This window comes from Mauremys reevesii, linkage group 2, assembly GCF_016161935.1.
Source record: "Mauremys reevesii isolate NIE-2019 linkage group 2, ASM1616193v1, whole genome shotgun sequence".
Lineage (NCBI taxonomy): Eukaryota > Metazoa > Chordata > Testudines > Geoemydidae > Mauremys > Mauremys reevesii.
Genome location: NC_052624.1, coordinates 79,577,200 through 79,602,445, shown reverse-complemented (window position 1 = coordinate 79,602,445; position 25,246 = coordinate 79,577,200). Strand labels below are relative to the sequence as shown.

Here is a 25,246-nt window from a genome sequence, read left to right as displayed (position 1 = left end):
CATAAAACTTGTAACTTCAGATATTACAAGAAATTGCGTAACGCATCCTTTGTTATGATATCTTTTGTGAACAGGTGTATGGTGTTGAATTTTATGAAATTATAGATTTAAAAAATTGAGCACTGTGCCTGTACAGAAACTTGAACAAAGTTTTATTCTCAATTGCACAGAGGGGTGCAACTGAACAGAATTTGGCCCTAAATTTCTTACAGAATCCTTATGGAAAAAATCCTATAAGATTTAATAGAAAAGAACTGTTCTATATTATTTTAGATAATCCTCTGGGGAAAAAACAACCCTGCTATAGAATTCTTTGGAATGATTTAAAAAAAAAAGTATATACAAAGGACATCCTGTTTCAATTCTATACTATACTGTAATTCCCATAGAATACTATTAAATTGTTATATGCTAAATCCCTATTACATTTTACAGGACTTTCCAATTAGAGAAATAGTCTAATCACATCATTAATTATACATTTTCCTGTAGTGTTTTTTTGTATATCCTCAAAACAAAGGAACTCTGATTCAGAGTCCCCTCCTCCTCCTGCCTATGGGTTGACTACTCAAATAAGGAAAAGGACAACAAACAAATAATCCCCTAAAGCATACAAGACATTCCAGGCTCTGCTTGAGTACACTCTCCTGGCAGCCATCTTCCCTTAGAAGCTGACCTCTTCTTACAGGCACCTTCATTAGCAATGAAAGGCAGCTGCCTTAGTAAATCATTCTCCATATGTCCTCTCTTAGCTTCCATGAGCCAAGAAGGGAACCCTCCTGGGTCCTAGCTCATTGTGAAGCCTTCCTATCCACTGCCAAGGTATCTTTGGTGAGGTGGAAGCATCTCAATTTTAAATGAAATTGTGTCTTACGGTGCCAGAGGATAAGCCTCCAAAGTATTTTTCATTTTGAAAGGTGGCGAATGTTGTTCTGGAAAGAATATAAGCTTTGGATATATTTTATATCTACATGCCTCAGTAACTGCATCTGTGTTTAATAGTCAATCCCAGAGTTGCTTCATGCTTTGCCATTAACTTTTTCAGCTCATTGATCACATGGGAGGAGTGGAAGAAGGAGCGTATGAAACTTATAATTGTGTGGAAAAGATCATTAAACAGGTAGAGTACATGATGCATGTATTCCACATGAGAGGCTACTTTGCGCATTCCTGATTACAATTCGAATGATAGACTCTGGGGCAGTGCCATCCAGGGCTTTACAAAATTGCCATATTGCCAGTATTCTGCAAGCACTGTAGTAAATCCACAGTCTATTTAATAATCTATTTATATTCACTACAAATGAGTGATGTTTTGTGATAATTCAAAGGCCTCCATATGTTTCAGCATTGTTAATACCTGGAAGTAAGGAAAGCCACAACCGAATAAAATAGTTTAAGAATTATGCTACTGTAGGCAACCTCCATCATGGGAAAACTGAAAGCACCTTCTTGAGATCTCAGTATAAAGTGTCACTAGGACTCATTTGGTCACATTCTCTGCTTGCGTAAATGGGCACAGATCCATTGACATGAATAGAATTCACTCATCTACCCCAGCATTGTTACCTAAAGCGGGAAGGGATATAGTGCATAAAAACTGTCCTGTCCAGTGTGTGTCAGTATGGTATGCAGCCCATACTATATGGAATACATTTCATGCCACAAATGTAAGTCCAAAATGACATGCAAGTGGTGCCCACTGCCTAGTTGAAAGAATCTGGGGCAATGATAGCATATACTTTTAAGGAATAAGTTACAGTATTTCATGTGGTTTGTTTCTTACACAGGATATATTTGGCTGTGAAAGCACAGAAGTAGAAGGCAAGGATTTGGGTAATAAAGAGGAATCCACTGCACCTGAGGAGGAAGTGTTTGGAGATGTACTGTGGGATGCACATGATGAACAAGAACAGATGGAAGCTTTCCAGCAGGCTTCTAACTCAACATGTGAACTAGGATTTGAGAAAGTAAGCAGATAAAAATGTCTATTGATTAAGGGAAATAAATGTCTCTCTGTTTCATGTGCAGCAGTAATGCTGTTGTATGGAAGGACCTATGTTTGAGAACAACCTTGGGGCTTTCACACCTTAGGCTAGAGGAGACCACAGGTGTTAGACAGATGACATATTTAGTTTCTGGAACAATGCCAGTTATGTCTGTCTTAAAGTGTCCTTGTTGAAGAAATGGTACTTGTTTCTCCATTGGAGGAAATGTTGCCGTGATAGCATGCCGTCTAGAAATAAGGGGTTCTCTTAGAAGGTGGGTAACACACCATACTTTGAAGCCTAAATGAAAGGTCTCAAACAGCTCTTTGAAGCAAATGAAAGCCCTGTCTCAATACAGAGAATTAGGTCTGTTGGAATTGGATAATGAAAAGACTATCGTATAATCCCACAATCTTAATGTATCTGTGCCTGTGTGAGAGAAAGACATAGTAACATTAAAAATAAAGGAGTACTGAAATGCTCAGTACTTCCTGGGCTGCCTCACCTGTAAGCCCTTGTAAAACTAGGAGTATCAAAAACAGATACACCTAGAAAGGATTGAATTAATATATCTAGAGCAGGGGTCGGCAGCCTTTCAGAAGTGGTGTACCGAGTCTTCATTTATTCACTCTGATTTAAGGTTTTGCGTGCCAGTCATACATTTTAACGTTTTTAGAAGGTCTCTTTTCATAAGTCTATAATATATAACTAATCTGTTGTTGTAAGTAAAGTAAATAAGGTTTTTAAAATGTTTAGGAAGTTTCATTTAAAATTAAATTAAAAAGCAGACCCCCCTGGATCGGTGGCTAGGACCTGGGCAGTGAGAGTGCCACTGAAAATCAGCTCGCATGCCGCCTTTGGCACGCGTGCCATAGATTGCCTATCCCGATCTAGAGGAATCTGTGAAATGTGCCTCTGGTGGGGAATTATGTTGCTGTTTGAATAGGTCGGTGTGCTTTTATGCTGTGCTGTGCTTCCTAGAGGAACTGGCTGACAATGTATGCTTGTGCCTCTTGGAGATGCAGCACGCACAAGCACAGCACCGAGAAAGCAGGGCAAAGGTGGCTATAAGCCATCATTTTGTCCCTGGGATTTTGGGTTGATTGGGAATCAAAGTGGCCCATGCTGTAATTTAGGAAGTTGAGGGGACTGCTCTAAATTACAGCAGTCCTCCCTGGACTGTCTTTGAACTGCTCTTCAACCTGGAGCTTCTCAAAATGGCTATTGTACCATGCACTATGATCGCACCCCCTGTTCCAGGACTTGCCAGCAGTCCTGTGTAAGCCCTGGTCTATCCACAATTTTTGTATTGATTGAACTATTTCAGTTAAGGGTATGAATTATCTACTGAAGTAGTTAAATCAATGTAACTTCTAGTTATAGCAGCATAAAGGTGCCTTATACCAGCGTAGCTGTTCCTCCACCCTTTACACGAATAAGCTATACCATTCACCTATAAATGCGCTCACACTCGGGGGTTGCACCACTTTAACAACATACGGGAATAGTTAAAGTAGTATAATTTCTTTGTTAGATACAATCTAAGTGAGCCGACAGCTGTGTGAGAGAAAGACATAGTAACATTAAAAATAAAGGAGTACTGAAATGCTCAGTACTTCCTGGGCTGGCTCACCTGTAAGCCCTTGTAAAACTAGGAGTGTCAAAACCAGATACACCTAGAAAGGATTGAATTAATGCAGTACCTGTACCGAGGGAACCCGGGCTCAGGGGCTTTTATGGCTCCTCTACACTGCCACAGCAGCACTCAGGGGCTAGGCCGTAATGGGAAAGAATCTCTTCCATGAGGTTTTGGAATGCAAAAATGTAATGATAGGGATCAAATGTGAGGAGTTAGTCCTGGAAAACTGTCCATCTCCCACTGACAGATGTTGTGTCCCATACATTATTGGCAAACCTGACACCGTCTGCTGTGCTGCCTCCAATAGAGATGAAAGCTGGAACAGACAAGTTTGAATGCCGTTTTTCCAGTAAATTTGATTAACTTTCTTTAGAAATAGAAATTAAAAAGTTAACACAGAGATAATTCCTTTCCTTAGAATTGTAAGGAATGTGCTCTGCTATTCTTCATTCATAGTATTCTGTACTGCTGGCTCTATAAGAATTTGTAGCTTCTAAAAATAGCCAGTTCCATATGATCAAGTGACATGGAACATTAGAGCACTATCCTTTTGTCCTTGGCTATCTATCTTAGTTTTTTATGTGCCCCCGCCCCCATCAACATAGTGTCTGAGTGCCTGTATTTATCCTCACGACACTGTGTGTGGCAGTGCCATTATCCTCATTTTAGAGATGGGTAAGTGAGGCACAGAAAGGCTAAGTGACTTGCCCAGGGTCACACAGAAGTCTGTGATGCAGCAGGGAATTAAACCTAATGCACTAACCACTGTTCTCGGAGGTCTACATTCAAATTTGCCTTGTCACATGTCAAAATGAATTTTTGTCTCACTCTAGTCCATGATGAACATTTGCTTACCTCATAAAACCACAACATAATAATTTAGTCCAGTTGGTAATACATTCTCATGAGACACAAGTCTGGAACACCACTGAGGTCTGGCACTCCAAGATTGCAGTACATTAGCAGAGGTGCAGGGGGAATTGCATGCCTTCTTGTACTAGGTGTTACTGTACCAGTGCCACTAGTCAGTCACATTTATTAGTACTGCAAATTCATCCCAAACTAATTTTTAAAAATTATTTTCTACTTTAAAACATTTTATGGAAGAGGTATTAAATAGTAGTTTTTAGTGATTCTAGCACTTTCCATTCTTTCTTCCCCATTAAAAAAGCAACAACAAAACCACTTTGTTTCTGTATCCATATATTTTGTTTTACTCTTAGTCCCTTTGACTTCAATGGAACTTAAACAGTCTTAAAGTTAAGTGTTCACTTAAATATTTGGAGGATGCATTAATCAGTATATTAATTAATTCGTATATGTATTTCTTTAATACTGGAGCCATTGTAACTTAAATTGTTGTGTTTGCAGTATTATGAACGTCTAAATGATCTAGTGGCAGCACCAGCACCCATCCCACCTCTTCTTGTGTCTGGAGGACCAGGCTCTGGCAAATCTCTTCTCCTGTCAAAATGGTATTTTTAAAAATGGTTAATCTTTTTTAAAATTACACTTCAAACAAGAACGGCACAACACTGGATTGGTAGCAGGAGAAACCAGCATTAGAAAAATACTGAAGTTCCAAAAGCACACTGTAAAGTCTAGTTCTGGTTTTAGTAACACTTGAATAGTTGTTCCCCTCTAGGCACCAGTTACAACCCACAGGGGACGGTGCCACGGAGAACCCCAAACCTCAACTCCTTCACAGGGGTCTGTACACTGTTCTGAGAATGAGGGTGGTGGTGGCTCCAAGGGAAAGTGTCACCTCTGCTAAGTCCCCGCCGAGGGTAAATGGGAGGGAGGATCCAAATCCAGAAACCTGTTGCAGAAATGCATCTTGCAGTCTCTCATGAGCTACAATAGAACCTGCTGCCATAAAATGAACTGACAGTAATCAGATTAGTAACACTTGAATGCAGATGCCATCAGGGAATTCATTACTGTCTCCTCCCCCAAGGATCTCCTCTTTTTGATGTTTTATCTTTGTAATCTGTGAATGTAGCGAGTATCTGAAAATCCCTCTAGTCCAATGGAGATCAAAAGTGAAAATTCTGATGTAAAATATTTAATTATGGATGATTGTCTGACTTATTTTATTATGTATATGATGCACATGCCAAGCTAAAATGTATAATTACATTTGACAAATCTACAATAATATTTATTGGAAATAACAATATATTTGCAAAAATGTGGGCTATTGGGAATGTGTGTGTGTGTGTTTTTTTTTTCCCCCGTTAGGATTCAACTGCAACAGAAGCATTCACCAAACACACTAATTCTCTATCACTTTGTTGGGAGACCCATGTCTGCCAGTTCAGAATCTGCACTAATAATTAAACGGCTTACTTTAAAGGTACTCTAGTTATTGTTTGGCACATATAGCATTATTCATTTTGTGTGTGTGTGTGTGAGAATCTGTTTAAAGTTCTTATGGCCCTTCTGTACCAAATCAGGGTGATACAGATGATGATTGCCCCCATTTTGTTGAGTTGATCATATATCAGAAATAAATTAAAATATCCTCTCTGAGGCTTTTCATAATACATTGTCATCAATTATGATTCAGATGAAAAATATTGATGGTTTATAAAGAAAGCCACATAAGCTTCTTTTACTATTTCCTGCCATGTGGCCAAGAAAAGAAGCAGATGGCATCTGTTTTATCTATGCATTGAGAAACCTGAAGCTGCATTTGCCAGTTGGCACCACACTGTAGTTGGACTATTGTTCTTCTATGTTAATTTGTTTTAAAAGTACATGTCTGATATGTGTGGAATAAGTGAGGGGCCTGATTCTGCCAGGATCTGAGCTCTCTTTATCTTCAAAAGAAATCACTCAGGGCTGCACAGGACTGAGCCCTTCAGAAAGATTAAGTCAACTCTTCCCTGTGTTGTTAAAAGCCTACACATTTTTATTTATACCTTTTCCACACTTCTTATTCCTCAGATGGTCCCATGGGATTTTTAACCTCACATTGTCCATCTAAAGTTAAATATATAAGAACTTCAAAAAACATTCTCCTTTTTAAAAAATGTCTTGCTCCTTATATGCAGTGAAGGGAAAACAACTTTGTATGGACTTGTTTGAAATCAGCTCCCCAGGAGTGAATGATTTTATCTTCTGTCCACCTGTTTCTTTCTGTCCAACTCCCCTAAGCATTTCTTAAGATGCAATATTTTTATGCATGTTTTTAATTTTGCAGCTCATGCAGCATTCTTGGTTAGTGTCACCTTTAACATTGGATCCAGCTAAGCTCTTGGAAGAATTTCCTCGTTGGCTGGAAAAACTTTCTGCTCGTCACCAAGGCAGCATTATCATAATTATTGACTCTATAGACCAAATACAGGTACATTTCCAACCTAGTTGGCCTTTACAAGTGCAAAATAAACTTGGAGTGATGTATCAGGTTAGTAGTGACAGTGAGACAGTAAAACAATAAGTTTACTATGAGAGAGAAAATAAGTAGAAAATATTTTGCAGTTTTACTAGATTAATTAAATTGTCATTTGATTTATCTATTAAAACTTTGTATTTCTGGAATTTGCCAGAGCACGTTGCCTTTTGATCTGTCTCATTGCATTATCTGCTGGGGGTGGATCCAAAATTATGGACTGATTTGTGGGTCAGGTCACGTATCCAATCTGTAGGTGGTGAGAGTCTACATGACACCATGCCAACTACTTTACTTAAGTTGTCACCATGCTGGTGCACATAAAAAGGGGAGTTTGGCTCTATATAAGAAATGTGGTCCTGAACAATTTTAAGAGAACGGAGGCAATGAAGATTGTTTTCACTGGGCTGAACAGTTAATGAGATGATAGTGATTTGTGGCATTTGTTTTTAATGAATTTTGAATTAATGCTCTGAAACTTGTTTTTAAGCAAGCTGAAAAACATATGAAATGGCTGATAGATCCCCTGCCAGTGAATGTAAGAGTGATTGTATCTGTGAACGTGGAAACATGTCCTCAGGCATGGAGGTATGTTGTTCTTTGGGGAGGTTTCAAAGTAGCCTGGATTTGAATATACTTATTATACACATTATATATAAATATAATATGTTGCAGAATAAAATCTGAATCTGATTTTTTACCCACTGAAGTCGGTGGGAATTTTGGATTTGGATTTTCCCCACTGAACATATTATAATGCATATTAAACGTAGGCATGTGCACTTGCAGACTTCCAGTACTTTGATGTAGTCATCTGTCTTACGGCAAGGTTAAAATACAAATGTGACTTTGTATTATTAAAATCCTTTAACAGCAGAAGAGTGTAGTTTCAGATTTCTGCATTGGTATCTTCTTTTTTTCCCCCTTCAAGTAGTTAGGTCTCTTTTCTTTCACATACTATTTTGCTGGATTTTAGTGTCATTTTGTTCTCTCCCACTAAAAGGTTGTGGCCAACTCTTCATCTTGAGCCATTGAATTCTAAAGATGTGAAACGTCTCATTAGTGCAGAATGTAGCTGTGCAGATGTTAAATTGACCAAAGAACAGGTATGTCTGTTGTAATTCTGTTGAAAGTATTTCACTCTAGAGTCTAGTACAAATTTTTATAAAGATGTGGAAGAGTAAAATGAGCTGACAAAAGCTTATTTTTGTTAATGTTTCAATAGCCAGGAAAATGTGTTTTATTTAGTTAACTTATAGCCATTTTACACAGGATTTGGTGTAAATATTTGTATCCAGAGGCTGATAGCACCAAATTCAGATGGAATCATAGGTGCCGACTCTGTGGGTGCTCCGGGGCTTGAGCACCCACGGAAAAAAATTGGTGGGTGCTCAGCACTCACCGGCAGTTCCCCGCCCTGCCCCCTCGCTCCAGCTTACCTCCGCAAGCGCGCTGCCACATCCTGCTTCTCCCCCCTCCCTCCCAGTGCTTGCGCCGCAAAACAGCTGATTCGCGGGGCAGGGAGGGAGTGGGGAGGAGGGGGAACGTGGTGCGCTGTGGGAAGAGGCGGGGCCGGGGCAGGGATTTGGGGAAGGGATCCAATAGGGGCAGGGAGTGGGCAGAGTTAGGGCGGGGACTTTGGGGATGGGGTTGGGATGGGAGCGGGGCCAGAGGCGGGGAAAGGGTGAAGTTGGGGCGGGGCCAGGAGCAGGGAAAGGGGCCGGGGAGCGCGGGCACCCACCGGTGCCAGAGAAAGTTGGCGCCTATGGATGGAATAGTATACATTACTAGTAAAGGAACTATACTTTTACCCATCTTTCTGCCGACATGTCCTCCTGTTTTAGTAATAATATGTATTTGCAGTAAAAATGCTTGGACATGTGCAAGGAAGCCATTTTGAATCCTATCCATGGAGCCTGATACTAACAAGGTGCAGATCATCTCTTGAGATGATCTAGCCCTATTTGATCCTTAACTTGAAAGGAAGCCTTCACTTACATATATCCCACATGATGGAAAAACACACAACGTTTTTTACACTAGTCATGATGTGCTTTTTTAACATCCACAATCTGTGTTTTAGTGTCAAATCCTTAACTCTTCAGAGTGCTTAATATTACATTGGCTTATAATGTTTCTTTAAACACTTGTCTTAGGAGAAGAAACTTGAGAAACACTGTCGTTCTGCCACAACTTGCAATGCTTTGTATGTCACTCTTTTGGGCAAAATGATTGCTTGGTAAGTTGAGATGGCCTGACATTATTGTGCGAGTCTGTGGATTTTAAAAATACAAATTGCTTTATCAGCATATCAGAAAATGTTCAATTGAAAAAGAATTATTCTTTGTTGAGATGAAACTGCTTTAGCAGAAGAAAATAGAAAGTTATTTTCCCCATTTTTCTATAAAAAGGAAAAGAAAGCAGCACTTTACAGAATTAATGATCTGTCCCATTTTGATGCTAATATTTAGGTACCCACTGAATCTGAATATAGTATATTATCCTCTCCCTATTCTGAATCCAGGAACCAAATCCAGGTCTCTCTCCATCCTTTTGCTTCACTCTTCTTTTTGTTGCTGTCAGTCCCTTTATTCCCTTTTTAAATATTAATTGGGAAGTATTCCTTTTATATTGAGAGGTGCTTTGTCTGTGGGCTGATGTGCCTGATGCTTTGCATCCTAGACTGCGCTGCAGTGTGGACTATGGGGGTGTAAACTCCAGTGTGCACCATGAGAATGCTGCTGCTAGTATGAATTAAAAGGTAGCTAGTGCGTATTAACATATTCCTCTTCAAACAGGTTTATGTTAATGTGAACTAAGTACCTTTTAGTTTGCACTAGCAGTGTCCACACGGGACAGTTACAGTGGAACACTTCACACCCACATAATTCAAACTTCGGGGCCATATAGATGAGTCCATAAGATTTTAAGAACTGGGGAGCACCACTATGATCCTCTGGTCTGACCTCCTGCGTAATACAGGACATAAAATTTCACCTGCAGGTGGAGAGGATTCATCCTCCCTACTGTGTCAAAGAACATAACTGAGCACAGCAACTTGTGGCTGATCCAGCACATATCTTTTTAAAAGACCGTCAGTCTCACTTTAGAGACTCCAAGGGAGGATGCTTGTGATTGGTGGCTCACAATTGCTGCTTGTTCTTTATTATTTAAATATTATATTTTTAGTTGCTTAGTTGCTGCTGGAGACACACTTTATAAAATAGTATCAGAGGGGTAGCCGTGTTAGTCTGGATTTGTAAAAGCAGCAAAGAGTTCTGTGGCACCTTATAGACTAACAGACGTACTGGAGCATGAGCTTTCGTGGGTGAATACCCACTTCGTCGGATGTACCTCCTGAAGCCAGTAAAAGTTGAGGGCACATAGCACTTCACAAGATGAAGATCTTTAATAGCTTAAATGCACTTTGTGGTTGTCAAATTTAACATATTAAAAAAGCTAATCTTGTCTATTCGCTCAGTGCTGGAAGTGCAGGAAATATTGATGAAATCCTTCAACAGTGTTTCCAGTGTCAAGATACAGTATCACTGTATGGACTTATTCTGAGATCAATTCAGGAGTCCATGCTGAACGATAAAGACAAACACCTTATGAGAGAGGTAAGCCAACAATGCAATGGAAACTTTTGGAAGAAACATGTTCCCTTTCCTCTGGATGAGTTTCTGTGAATTAAATAAAAACAAAGTATTTGACGACTTTTCAGTTGTGTGAAATTGGCCTTTTTTAAAGTGCCAAATATATATAGCACTAGATTGGACAGTGTCCTGTTCTGCACATAACATATATAATCAAGCTATGCTCACTTAAACCAAGTAACCACAAATATTTAGTTCTGTGATCAATTCCTTTCAGTCAAGAAAAGGTCTAATACAAAATTTCCCTGTGTTGGCTGAAACGCTTCTTGAGTTAGGAAATAATCTGTAACTTTTAGAAATTCTGAGGACATTTTAGAACTGAGCCCTCCACCACATGTCACTCAAATTGAAGTCCCCATAATAACAGCTTTTTTCCCTCTATACTTTATAGATAGGTGCTTAAGGAGCCAGTCATCCTGTTCTCTACTATGATTTGGTGGTCTATAGCAGGCACTTAAGTAGTGCTCCATCTTGTTGCCCTTCTGTTAAGATATTGATCCACAAACATTCAAGAGCCAGTATCTAATGTTTGGGTTATTCTAAAAGAAAAAAAAGTTAATAGCCAAATCCATCTCATTGAAGTTACATGAGGTACAAATTTGTCTCAGAAAGTGACAGCTGTAATACTTATAATTGTATTTGCAGGCAATTTTGGTGCATGTAGTTCTTATGAGATTAAGATATTTATATTGTACTGAATAGCGTCTCGAACAACTGCAATATCTGAAGTTCCCTTATTGCTTCAACAAAACACTTTTTGAAGGATAAAATATGTATTTAATTTGCTGTAGTAAAATGGAAATTGACAAATTTGCATAACAGTCTTATATGGGGACCCCAAAGATGAATACTTTACCCTTTCTATAATGTTTCCAATCTAAATAGTCCCTATTTTTTAAACCAGTTACTATATTAAAAACTACATAAATATTTCCAGAATGCTTGGGTAACAATGTTCACTAGAGACATGGTTTTGTATATTTTTGGAAAGATTTCTGAAGTCACTGTCTTATAAGTCATGTTGGGCCCAATATTGCCTTTATTTACTCCAGTATAAATCATTCAGTCATTCCACTGAAGCCAATAAGATTGATTCCAGATTGACACCAGTGTAACCAAGCAGAATTTTGCCTGAATTGTACATCCATAACTTCATCTTTAGGTGGAATTAATTTGTGTACTACATGTATCAAGGAAGCCTATATTATGTTTTAAAACCTGGCATTCAGTATTTATCTTGGGATTCAATATACCTGAGTTACTCACTGAGCAGTTGTTAAACTTATGAAAGCATTAATGTTTTGGCTACACAGGTTCTCTGTCTCATCAGTGTTAGCCACAATGGAGTGAGTGAATCAGAGCTGATGGAACTTTATCCCGAACTATCCTGTGCCACGTTAGCCTCTCTAGTTCACAGTCTGCACAAGATGTGTATGCTGACATATGGCTGTGGTTTGCTAAAGTTTCAGCATCTCCAGGTAAGATTCCATACATTTAGACATATGCAAATAATACTCCACTAAATTAGAAATATTTCGCCAAACTCTGCTCTTAAATACATTGGTGTAACTCCAAGAGTAACTTTGAATCCACTTATGTTTCTCTAGATTTACAACAAGGTAAATCAAAGCAGTATGGCCTGCTGTCTTCCCTTAGACACACAAGCATACTATATAAGTCTGTTTAATTTTTTTATGTAATTGTCATTGACTTAGTCTACAAAGTGTTTGTTGTTTTTTTGTGCCTGCGTTATTCTTGACTATTTGAATGATTGCAAAGCCATACTACGTGTTTGTATTTTTTCCCTCCTCGGAATAAAAAATTCATTGCTCCAAGGTCCAGGACCAGTCCTTTATTAAGCCCTGGTCCAGTGCTAAAGAGCACTGCTGGTCTAAAAGGTGTGACCATTTTTAAGGTCTAGAGAACCAACAAGACTAGAAATAAATGATGTACGCCATGGAAAGCGGGAGATTCCCAAGTTGCCAGTTATGCATTAATTTCTAGCTCTGGTGGTTAACTAGATAGCCTTTAAACTACATAATTTTGTTTATATGCTTGTCTTCTCTCCCACTCTTTCTCCCTTCAGTTCTGATCTGATGTCAGTGTCTGCTATCTTGAGAATTCTTACCAGGATGATCAATGTTGTTCTCCATCAGCATTCAAAAGTTGCTTTCTCATTGATTGCTAACTCTAGCGGTCCGAGAAAATATTGTCTACTAAAAATCAGGCCAGAATTGAAGGGGAAAGGAGGATGATAATTTTTAAGCAAGTGATAAATCTAGGAGCTTTAGCCTAATTTAGTACTTTGTTTATAGTATAGTTGAATGCCAACAATGTATAACTTTATTAGTTTCACAAAAAGTAAATATACATTATCAGTTGTACCTCCATTATCTTCCCCTTTCCCAGCAAAGCCTGGGAGGCTATTTGAGAACGATGATGTTAGTGGCAACCAAAAGAGTTACAGTTTCCAAGGTCAAGGGGAACATGAAAGACCCAATGAAATTGTTACTGAGAAAAATAAATATCAGGCTTCCTCCTTTCCCCACTCCCTCTCCCACAATATGATACATTTCCTCTTCTTAAATCCCTTGGGCCTTTGTAGCTTCTCTTAACTCATTTTTAAAAAACTGATTTGCTTTCAAGTTGAAGATCCCTTTAGCAAAAAAAAAAAAAAAGATTTAAAATTCCTCAGCACAAGATCCTTGTTTCCCTTTTGTGTCTTGTAGGGAGCCCCATGCATTGTTAGTATGTAACAGACATATATTGATTACTATAACTCTCTTTTTCAGGCTTGGGAAACGGTGAGACTAGAATACATGGAAGAAGGTCAAAATATTATTTCTACTTACAGAGGAAAACTAATAGACTACTTCACCGTGCAGCTAAGGTATTTCAGAACACAAGAAATGTTATAGTCTTTATAGCCATACTAATCTGCCAGGGAGAGGGGGGACACAGAGGAAACACAGGTACTATAGGCCTGAGAACACAGGAGCAATCTATGCTGGAGGAAACAATACCTTCCTCAGCTCTCATGGACCATCTGGGCACAGAGCCTAGAAATTCAGGCTATGCACAGGGTACAGGGTTTGCCCTTTTGTAAAACTTTTGTTTGCATGAAAACATGTCAGTAAATGAGGGTGTGCTGACCAGTCTAAGGATAACTTGGGGACATTTTGTTTTTGTATTACCTTAGGTTTCATGAGTTTTGTAGATCTGTTAATAATCTGTAATCTGTAAAGAGTCAAAGACAGACTTTGGATCTTTGATTCAAGCTGTAGTTAATAGTTTCATATTATAGACCTCCTTTTCACAAAAAGGGGGTGGGAAATTGCATACACAAGTCAGGTAATTGGTGATCTAAGAGGCTAACTGGTTGTTTGTCCATGTAGTTGTATGACTTACTATTTTCCAAATCAAGCCCTATAATTTTAAATGTTAGGAATGGAAAAGGATTTTATTTTGGTTGCTTTTCTTCCATTAGTCAAGGCAGAGTGACTTGGAGAAGTGCAGATGAACTTCCTTGGCTTTTCCAACAACAAGGCAACAAGCAGAAGCTACACAAGTGTCTCCTGAACCTCTTTGTATCTCAGAATCTTTACAAAAGGTAAGAGAGTAGCCAGGGCCTTTGTATGTATAAACATACTGAAATGGTTTAGTGTTAAGTTAAAGGCATGAAATAAAGTGTCTTTAATGTTTTGTTTAAAAAATAAATAATAGAAATGATAAAATGTACAAAGATGGAAGAAATTTACTAGGCCAGTATGTAACCCTATGGCAGAGATTGAAAGCTGGCTGAAGGGTGCTAACTGAAAGGGTGGTGAGAAATAGCAAAGCATAAAGTTATATGGCAATATCTAGTGAGGTACCACTTATGGGATACCCTGCCTGGCTGGCTGGTTGCAAAGCACCCAAGGCATGGGAACCAGTGCTGTTCCATTGCAGCCGATCCCTTTTGTGCACCTAGGTATATCCTGGTGTAGCGTGAACCCTGCTTGTGGGTGCTCTGAACATGATAGTGTGTAGGTGCACCAGGGGGCGGGGCAGTGAATCCACTGTCATGCAGAGACCCTCTGTCCTTCCACTGCTTCACAGTTGGGAGAGCAGTAAGGTGCTGCATAGGTCATTCTGACTGTTGGACTACAGTAGCCTTCACAGAGCTGCTTTGCAGCATGAGGGAAAATTCCTGACATGCATATTCCCCATTCCTTGCACCCTGTCATCCAGCATGGTAGCTGGTTCTGAGCATGGAGATTTGGTGTTCTGTATTTTACTTCTTACTTTTCATGTTAAAACAGGGGGCATTTTGCAGAATTACTGAGTTACTGGCAGCTTGTCGGAAAAGATAAGAGTTCAATGGCAGCAGAGTATTTTGACTCTCTAAAGCAATATGAGAAAAGCTGTGAGGGAGAGGAAAGTATGATCCGTCTGGCTGATCTTTATGAAACTCTGGGACGATTCTTAAAAGATCTAGGCCTTCTCAGCCAGGTAAGTGCATCTAGGAACCAAAGAGAATACCATGTAACAGCAAGCAAGCAAGGAATTTAAGCAGAGCATAGTATGTGCCTGGTAAGATGTTTTGTGTTGCAGTGTTTTTTGTACATTATCTTACCTGTTCTAGTCACATTCTCAACTCCTTTATTACAGGCAGTTGCTCCTCTGCAGCGTTCTCTGGAAATTCGGGAGACTGCACTGGATCCTGATCACCCCAGGGTAGCACAGTCCCTCCATCAGTTAGCAGGAGTATATGTGCAGTGGAAGAAGTTTGGAAATGCTGAGCAGTTATATAAGCAGGCTCTGGAAATCTCTGAAAATGCTTATGGGGCTGAACATCCCAGGGTTGCTCGTGAACTGGATGCACTTGCAACATTATACCAGAAACAGAACAAGTAAGATTAATAGTAGTGGTGATTTCCTGGATTTGTCATAACATGCAAGTCTTTTGAGGTTGTTACATTGTCTATTTGTTTCTACAATTACACATTTTAATAGATTTAACTTCCTTTTGATGCATGTGCAGAACTGCTATTAATATTAATGAGAACTATGTGTTTCTTTCAAGAGGAGGAATCTAGAAAAAGATTTGGGGTCTAGAAAAAGATTAGTAAACATATTTGTGCATTATTCAAATATATAGTTATAACAAAGTAATCTTTTTTTAAAAATGCCCTTGTATTGGTACAATTGTCACCCTCGCAAAATGGTTGTGAATACTTACCAGCCCAAACACAGGAGGTAGGTGGTATCATTATTTATTATTAATTATTATTTATTATTTATTTATTAAGAACAGCAGCATCTACTCACCTGTCTTTACCTGGTGACTGATGATAACAGGGAAAAATATCTTAAGGAGATTTTTCTTTTCCATCAAAAACAAATTACTAGCCCCAGGCAAATGTGTAGGTAGAATTTACAAGTCCGGTTGCAGATTTCTATGGGTTTTCCAAAGGATAAATGTATCCAAATCCTACTTGTTTTATTTTAATACCATGTCTATGGAGTAGGGACGTTTTACATATGAGCAAAATGATTTACCCTTAATTTACCCTTTAATGCACATGTATTAAGTGACCTTTCCAATGTGACAGTAAGTCTCTGGTGGAGCCAGGAACAAAACCCAGATCTCCTTAGTCCTAACCCAGTGCCTTAAGGACAAGAACATCCTTCTTCTTCAACACATACTTTAATATACTGAAGATATCCTGACACTTCTTATGAGGCAAATCCTTTCCCAGTGCTCATTGCAAATAGGCTAGTGATATTGGTGAGGGGAGAAAGGGAAGGAGTCCTCCCCCAGGAAATGTACTTCGGTGTAACACTCATTCAAAAAGTTCCTTGGTACAGTTTGTACTGTTGACTCTGCAGATCAAGCTCCTGTACTTGCATGTAATTCTAGAGGAAACTGCCAAAATTTTCCTCTTTCTCTCTCTGCAAACTACTCTCCAACCAAATCATGGAAAACCAAGACTCTGAGTCCTGTCCTTCTCAGTTGCCGAACGCACTCTAGATTTGTGTTCAAACTCACTCCTCTTTCTTGGGGATTTTCTTTTAAGGGCAGTGGCAATAACATAATAGTTCAGCCTAAGTTTCTCCTTCAAACTAGGAAGTTTCTAGCATTGGCTTTAGAGTTTTTGATTACTCGCCAGTTCTCTCTATACAGAAAGCAGCTTGCATCTGTTTATATTTGGGGTGGAATTAAGACATGCCGTCTACAACTAGTCAGCATTTCTTTGCAGGATTCCAATACCCGCTCAGAGGGAGGGGTAACAGAATAATCTTGCTAACCTGTTAACACCCCTAATGCAGTCATAAGCATTTTGCATACTTCCATCTTTGACAAAATGCGTGATCCTTTCGTGTATTTATACCTGCTCCTGTATTTTCCACTTCGTGCATCTGATGAAGTGGGTTCTAGCCCATGAAAACTTAGGCCTAAATAAATGTGTTAGTCTCTAAGGTGCCACTAGGACTCCTCATTGTTTTTGCTGATACAGGCTAACACGGCTACCGCTCTGAAACCTGATAGGTCACTTTCAGGGGGATTTGTGCTCTTAAGTCACTTAGGTGGCATTTTGAAAATCTAACCCAAAATGTATACCGTTGCCATGTATGGTGTTCTAACATTTTAAATAACTATTTTCAGATATGAACAAGCTGAACAGCTGAGGAAAAAATCCTTTAAAATGCGACAAAAAGCAGCAAGGCGGAAAGGCAATTTGGTAAAGATTTGATACTTAATCAAAATAGGGGCTAGCTGTGGCTTTGTTGAATGGATGATGAAGTGTCCTAAAAATCTGAGGCTTAAGTGCTTTTGATAATTGAAAGTTTGCCATCTTAACCACTTTAGGAGCAGCATTGGTGTCTGCTCTTTCAACCTCACTGGAAATAAAGGTGGATAAGTACAACTGGAATATAGTGGTGAGTGATGGAAAATAAATAAGTGGCTATAGAAACCCTCCAAATATCAGACATTGGGGATTCAAATTTCATGCTGAGACTATATGTTGTTGAAAGGAAACTAGAGAAATTGCTCTGTAGGAGGTAACTGAGGACTTAATTCTACAACACTACTGTGCATAGTGCCTACTACCATAGATAACAATGTCACAATGGTGACAATGCCAGTAAGCAGTATACTTGGTAGTGGTTTAAGGATGAAGCCCTAAGAGTGTGCTTCCTTTTTATGGCACTTCAGTGATTTAGATAATGGCATAGAGAACACACTTATAAAGTCTGCGGATGATAGCAAGCTGGGAGGGGTTGCAAGTGCTTTGGAGGATAGGATAAAAATTCAAAATGATCTGGACAAACTGGAGAAATGATGTGAAGTAAATAGGATGAATTTCAGAATACTGTGGAAAGGGATCTGAGGGTCATAGTGGACCATGAACTAAATGAGTCAACAGTGTAACGCTGTTGCTAAAAAAGCAAAAATCATTCTGGGATGTATTAGCAGGAGTGTTGTAAGTAAGACATGAGAAGTAATTCTTCCGTTCTACTCCGCGCTGATTAGGCCTCAATTGGAGTATTGTGTCCAGTACTGGGTGCCACATTTCATGAAAGATGTGGATAAGTTAGAGTCCAGAGAAGAGTGACAAAAATGATTAAAAATCTAGAACACATGACCTAGGAGAGAAGATAGAAAAAAATTGGGTTTGTTTTGTATGGAAAAGAGAAGACTGAGAGGGGCATAACAGTTTTCAAGTATGTAAAAGATTGTTACAAGGAGGAGGGAGAAAAATAGTTTTTCTTAACCTCTGAGGATAGGAGAAGCAGCAATGGGCTTAAATTGCATCAAGGGAGGTTTAGGTTGGACATTAGGAAAAACTTCTTAACTGTCAGGGTGGTTAAGCACTGGAATAAATTGCCTAGAGAGGTTGTGGGAGATTTTTATGAGGAGGTTAGACAAACACCTGTCAGGAATGGTCTAGATAATACTTAGTCCTGCCATGAGGCAGGGGACTGGACTAGATGACCTCTCGATGTCCCTTCCAGTCCTGTGATTTCATGGAGGCATACTGGGTGTAATTCACCCCCATCCAGAGACCAACAAAAGGCCTATGCAACCCTTAAGTCTCAAAATAGGGCTTACATGGGGTCTATTTGCGCAAAGGCCTTGTGCTGTCCTTCTGCACAGGAATGAATTTCAGTTGTAGATATTAAACTTTTGATGCTGATGGACTTTCATTACCTTGTGCTTTGCTTTAGTTTGGATTTGCTCTTTTACGTCAACGAGCCTTGCAGCTGGAAGAGCTCACGTTAGGCAAAGACACACCAGATAATGCTCGAACCCTCAATGAGCTTGGAGTTCTCTATTATCTGCAGAATAATCTTGAGTAAGTAATGTTTATGTCACACAGTCATAGATTCCCTCTCTCTTTCTTATATCTAATGAGACGCATTATATGGAACCACATGAAAAATTCCCAGTGATAAGTCTAAATGCCCTCAAATACTAAATACAGTGCAATTTCCAATTTCTTTTAGTTTTCTATTATGAAATTCACTCATAGTATCTGAAGTGTACTGTACAGTGAGTGTTATTGGCATCTGGATATTTAACACATCACTGCATTTCCTATTTTAGAACTGATGTACTACTACATTAAATTTAACTATCACTAGTTGTTAATATATAGGGGATTGTGACAAGTCCTCTGCCCGCCCCTCTTCCTGGGGCCCACTGGTTGCCCCAATAAAGCTCAGAGAGGCTTCCAGTTATGCAGCACCCCTGGCTTTATTTACACAATGTTCTCCCACCACCAGTGTTATGCTATGTACAGAGCTTGCAGGCCTGATAATCTCCTCTCCTAAACAGAGTCTGCCCCTCAGCCTGGAGACTGACCTTCTTCTGGCTGCCAGCCAGCCTTTATAGCCCTTGAATCCTCAGGCCTGCAGGTGCAGCCAATTCTAAAGGCCTGGCACCAGGCTTCTCATCAGCCTCAATCTATTTCCCCTGATTGGGGCTGGCTGAGCAGGGTCTAATTAGGTGCCTTTGCACCAGCACCCAGCTACAGGGATAGTTTATGTCCTCTCTACCATGGTTCTCTATTACATCAGACTCTTTTATAAAATTCTAACAGCAAGGTTTTTTTTTCTTTTATAGCATTCAAAATACCAGTCCTACAAGGAAAGTAATGAATTGTACATATATATTATAGGTGAGATCCTTGTCTCTACTCTGGTTCCTTTATGATGTGCAAAAGGGCCAGAGCAGCGTAAAGAGGCACCATAACTGGCCAGGAGAGAATTCCCCTAGCACAAGAAAGGCAGAAACTGTCTCCTAAGTTCAGTTCAGAGGCTGTGATGTGTCAGGGCCACAGCCCTGCAAGCTCAGCCCACAGGGAAACCTGCAGATGTTCTTTAACGTAGCCCCCTCCCCAAGCTGTGTAAGTTGCATTGAGATTCTCTCAGATACCTGAAGCAGCCCTGAAATGGGAGAATGCTTTAAAGCCACCTTTTTTTGCTGTGCCTCTTAGAAGTGCAACACAGAATTTCCCCTAAAGTCTTTAAGACCTTTTAGATTTTTTTTTTTTCGGTATCTGAATGTGAGGATCTTAGTGGCAGAATAAAGAAGTTAAAATATGTTGTGGTTTAGAGTGTTTACATGTATAGCCACTAGTTAGTGCAAAATCCTAGTAATGAGAATTGACTTGTAACAGTTGATGCATGTATGTTATTTCTTGTTTTACCTGTCATGCAGTCAGGCCAAAGTCACTGACGATAAATGACTGATAGCTGTAAAATCTGCCATGTGAGATCATTGTATACTCCACAGTCTGTCAGTTCGGCCGCAATTTTTTCAGATGCTCCCTTTTTCCTATAGCTCTTTCCCTCCCAATTTAATTGGTGAGGAAAATGGCACACTGTCTTCTAGTAAAGATGAAGGGTTTGTTATTGTGTTTTGAAACAGAGTACTGTGCTGTAGTTCTGAATCAACCATTAAAGGGGCCTTTTTGATAGTTTGATGCAGCTGAAGAGAATCAGTGATAGAAGCAAATTTGTTTGTATCAACTGATAAATGTAAGCCTGTAGCCGTTATGTAGGGAGCACTCCTTTGGCTCCCACAAGGTGACTCCAGGCTTGAACCCATCTTTTGTGTATATATTAGTCCTTCTCTCCATCTAATGTGAAACAGATATTTCCAATTTACTAAACTGACCTGTCTCAAGAATAGGGTGACATAGAATGTGTGTGTGTCAGGATGACAAACTACCTAGCTGTAATGGATATTGCATGCAGGGATTCTATGGGGAATCACTTTCTTTTTGTCACAGAGGGAAAATAGTAAATGTAATAAAATACATAACCATTTGATAGGATAGACACTTGAACAATTACTTCAGAGAAAGCCTTAGGATAGATCTTAATGTGTAAATTATAGCAGCTGAGCCTCTTGTTTATAAACCTATTTCTTTTACAGTCTTTACAATTGTTTGCAAAGGGAATTCTAACTGCTACTTTCTGAATTTTGACATAGTTCCAGAATAGTTTTACCTGATCCTGCTACTTGTTTCATGAATGTTTACTCCTGGGAGGAGTTACATTGAAGCCAGTGGGATTACTCGCATGAGTAAGGGTTACTTGTATAAAAAAGGGTGCAGATCAGACTCAAAAAAGGAATACTCACAAGATAATGTAATATAAGAAAAAAATTTGACCCAACTGACCTAAAGTGCTAGCTTTTGGGAAACTGGTATTAGTGTTCTGAGATTGCATTTGGTGCTCTGGTTAACTCTATAATTACATTCTTTCAGTTAGACAGTGTACTGTTACCTATTGTCTGTCTTTTGTGTTTGGATATACAGTTACTCACTAAGCCTGTTTAATTGAGTTGCTCCGCTGTATTTGTTTCACTAGAGGCAGCTGAAATGTCTATTACAATACAATGGCACTTCTGCAGGTACAAAAGTAGCTTTCATGGAATGCACACATTTAATCTTTGGAATATTGTTGTGTGAATTTGGTTGTAGGACAGCTGAACTTTTTCTGAAGCGCTCCCTAGAAATGAGGGAGAGGGTCCTGGGACCAGACCACTCAGACTGTGCACAGTCTTTGAACAATCTGGCAGCTTTGTACAATGAAAAGAAACACTACGATAAGGCTGAGGAACTGTATGAAAGAGCTTTAGAAATTAGGAGGCGAGCACTAGCCCCTGATCATCCCTCACTGGCTTACACTGTGAAACACCTTGCAGTACTCTACAAAAAGCTGGTAAGTGTGTCTGTGTGTTTTATACATCATTTAAAAATAATAATGTCTTGCTCTTTCCATCCCAAAAGAGGCAAAGTATCAAAAAGAGTTTGGATATCAGCATCCTCCAAAAATGCACAAAAAAAATTTAAGTAGATAAATTAAAGTTGTCTCTGTTTTTGTGCCCCCTAGGAGCTCTGTGGGACATTTTCCTAAAGAAAAGCCGTACTTTAATAATGTCTTCAGTGTATTGGGCACCTACAAGCTTTTCCTTTAACTTCATTCAGGCAAATATATTCAGCCAGTATATTTACCATAAAGGAAACAACTCAGAAGACAGAATTATGGCTGTTGCCAGGGAATCTCTTGTCCACGTTCCTATTTTGAGTTCCTCTGCATACTGTATGCAGCATCCTTTGCAAGCATTTGTTCCCATCAACCCAGATGCAGACACCATATTTTTGGCACCTGAGAATAATTTCTCCTAATTTTTACATATGAACCCTGTCAGCCATCTAAGTATTTATAATAGAACTGGCAGCAGCTCTCTGTGTGGGTATCTTGAGCCATTTCTACTTCAGTTCAGTTCAGTGAAAAATAAGCAATCACTCTGGTGTAGAACACTCTGTGATGATAATAGTATAATCATGTATATTTTCAAAATACCTTATAAATATTAACTGTCAATTGACTGGCACTATATGAAGGGGAATCCCTGTCTATAGGAATATTGTAATCTGTCCTCAGCCTTGCAGCTAGGCAGAACATGAACCCTAAAGTTTCCAACTGTTACACGAAGAGTTCAAATTCAGAATAGAGTGATGGTAGCTGAGTGTTTCTTTCTGCACTCTTGCATTTTGCCATTCTTCTAAATTGGAAGTGTTGTCAGTAGCTACCGGTGTGGTGCTCAGCTCTTGTTCGATGTGCCTGTTCCCTCTGTGTGCTGCCCCGGGTCTGTGCAGATCGCTGACACAGCAGACCCCGAGAGAACCCCCAAAGACCACAGATTCTGGTAAGGTATGAAGGCACCTGGCCAGGTGTCATAGGTCTCACCCCCACTCTGAACTTTAGGGTACCGATGTGGGGACCTGCATGGACACTTCTAAGCTTAATTACCAGCTTAGATCTGGTCTCGCTGCCACCATCCAGAATTTCTGAGTACCTGGATCACTCCCTTTCCTCCCAAAACCTTCCCCTCCCTGGGTAGCCTTGAGAGACTCCTCCACCAATTCCCTGGTGAGTCCAGATCCAATTCCCTTGGATCTAAAAAAAACAGGGAAAAAAATCAATCAAGTTCTTAAAAGAAGGCTTTTAATTAAAGAAAAGAAAGGTAAAAAAAAAAAAAAACCTCTGGGGGACAGCATATCCACTAATCTCACAGACAATAGATTGAAAACACAGGATGTTCCCCTGTGCAAAAATCTTAATACACACAAGAATACTCAATTTGATAATTCCCTTAATGGCACCAAGACAAGAAACATAAACCTATTTATTCCTTTCTAAAACTTATTACTCTGATAAGAGGCTGGTTCCTTGATCTTTTTCACTCCGGCTGAAACTGACTAAACAAAGGAAACTTCCCTCCTTCTTTTTGAAACATCTTGTTCCCCCATTGGTTCCTCTGGTCAGGTGTCAGCTAGGCTAGGTGAACTTCTTAACCCTTTACAGGTAAAAGAGGCATTAACCCTTAACTATCTGTTTATGACACCAGGTTTATTGTCAAACGAAGCACAGTAATAGTTTCCCGTAGACTCTACAAGACATACTACGAATTTTTACCCCATAGCAATGGACCGGCTCAGTCAGTGGGGGGACTTTCCACTGCCCCAGAGGCCAGACAAAGATGTGCACTCCCGGACCTCCTTTTATACAGTTACAGGACAGAGTATTGAAGTACAGCCCATTGGCTCATTAGGGTACTGTCTCCTCCTTTGATCATGTTGTTTCAAACAGATAGAACTATCTATCATGCTGTCCTTTTGACCCTGTCTTTAAGATGCACCTGCTTCTAGCAACCCTCTTCTCACCAACTTCTGTGAGTGAGGCCTGCTTCTGGCTCACAGCCCAGCTTTTGCTTAGCAATGCCTGGAAGTACTTTGGTTCAGGCTTCAGGCCTCAGAGTGGGCCTCTGACACAAGAGTTTATGTTTCAGGGCCTCATTTTACTACAGGAAGAATCCTGTAAACTTATTTCTTGGCCAGACTGTTCCTGTGCTTTTGCACTAGTGCTTTTACTGCTAACACCTCCAGTAGCATTCTGAAATGGCTTGAGATCACATGAGCTTTTCCCATTTCAGACTGCTGCAGTTGAGTCTGTCGAAAAAAACCCACTGCTGCGCTTGGATGAACATAAATGAATTAGTGGAAGGGAAGAGACTAGAGTTGGAGGTACATAAAGAATAATTAGATACTTGACTGTAGACAGTTACCTCTTGATATAAAATCATAGCTGGTGTGTGTGAAGAAAGAGAAAACTGCAGACTTTACACATCCAGAACTACCTTAGACATGTTCCTGAATTTCCATTTCATGCTAAATGTCAAACATCCATATTCCAGAAATAGAATCCCAAATACATGCCCCAAGTTAAAAGAAAATAATAAAAAAAAAAAATATCACTAAGTCAGTACATCCAATGAAGCAGATACAAGGAAGGGAGCAGATACAAATCTGGAGTGGAACAAAATTTGCTGGTAAGTTTCCCTTCCGACATCTGTAAAATTAAGGTCCACTAGAACTATTTGCTGAAAATCAACTCGCCTCTGCCATGTGTAGTAAGGGTGGGGAATACAGCTGCAGGGGATGGAGAAAATTTTTTGATGGACAAGAATGAAACAAACCTTTTAAACACTCTCTCTTGTAGATACTAGTGGAAGGAACATGCTTGAGAAATAATCAAAGCTAGAGATAGTACCTGGAAGGACTTAAATGGGAGTTGAAGGCACTCGGACCATTAATAATGATCAACAGGAATGGTTTATTGTAGATATTCATTAAGGGTCCAATCCTGCAAGGTTTAAGTGACCTTTCTTGTCCTGAAAGCAATTACAACTTTTCTTAAGCTCTTTATTCACAGAAAAATTATATATGCATATAGGCCTGCTATAACCACATGTCTGGTTTTAACATTGGTTTGTTTTCTAGGGAAAGCTTGACAGGGCAGTGCCTCTGTATGAGTTGGCCGTTGAAATTCGACAAAAATCATTTGGTCCAAAGCACCCTAGCGTAGCTACTGCCTTGGTAAACCTGGCTGTTCTTTATTGTCAGATGGTAGGTTTTTCCTGTCTTATATATTTCAGCAATTATATATCTGAAATTTAACAGCATATAAAAAGGACACCCTCAGGGAATTCAATCTCATGTACATT

At 39.5% G+C, this 25,246-nt stretch overlaps 1 protein-coding gene and 1 long non-coding RNA gene across 3 annotated transcripts in view; one reads left to right on the top strand and one right to left on the bottom strand.

Moving 5' to 3' along the window:
• NPHP3 (nephrocystin 3) overlaps positions 1 to 25,246 on the top strand; it is a 45,953-nt gene that overhangs the window by 13,814 nt on the left and 6,893 nt on the right. For both annotated transcript variants that reach the window (XM_039522909.1, XM_039522910.1), the window contains 18 exons: positions 1,046 to 1,120; positions 1,791 to 1,970; positions 4,999 to 5,102; positions 5,869 to 5,983; positions 6,833 to 6,976; positions 7,512 to 7,609; positions 8,025 to 8,127; positions 9,178 to 9,260; positions 10,503 to 10,641; positions 11,991 to 12,155; positions 13,470 to 13,567; positions 14,165 to 14,287; positions 14,979 to 15,168; positions 15,328 to 15,569; positions 17,327 to 17,402; positions 18,892 to 19,019; positions 21,657 to 21,897; positions 25,023 to 25,148. In XM_039522909.1, the coding sequence (XP_039378843.1) occupies positions 1,046 to 1,120; positions 1,791 to 1,970; positions 4,999 to 5,102; positions 5,869 to 5,983; positions 6,833 to 6,976; positions 7,512 to 7,609; positions 8,025 to 8,127; positions 9,178 to 9,260; positions 10,503 to 10,641; positions 11,991 to 12,155; positions 13,470 to 13,567; positions 14,165 to 14,287; positions 14,979 to 15,168; positions 15,328 to 15,569; positions 17,327 to 17,402; positions 18,892 to 19,019; positions 21,657 to 21,897; positions 25,023 to 25,148 (2,430 nt within the window). The remainder of the gene's footprint in view (positions 1 to 1,045; positions 1,121 to 1,790; positions 1,971 to 4,998; positions 5,103 to 5,868; positions 5,984 to 6,832; positions 6,977 to 7,511; positions 7,610 to 8,024; positions 8,128 to 9,177; positions 9,261 to 10,502; positions 10,642 to 11,990; positions 12,156 to 13,469; positions 13,568 to 14,164; positions 14,288 to 14,978; positions 15,169 to 15,327; positions 15,570 to 17,326; positions 17,403 to 18,891; positions 19,020 to 21,656; positions 21,898 to 25,022; positions 25,149 to 25,246) is intronic.
• On the bottom strand, positions 10,606 to 18,973 carry LOC120397229. The gene is made up of 3 exons (XR_005593730.1): positions 18,875 to 18,973; positions 15,293 to 15,540; positions 10,606 to 10,704 (listed from the first exon to the last, which is right to left on the bottom strand). It is a non-coding gene; the product is annotated as an uncharacterized LOC120397229 (long non-coding RNA).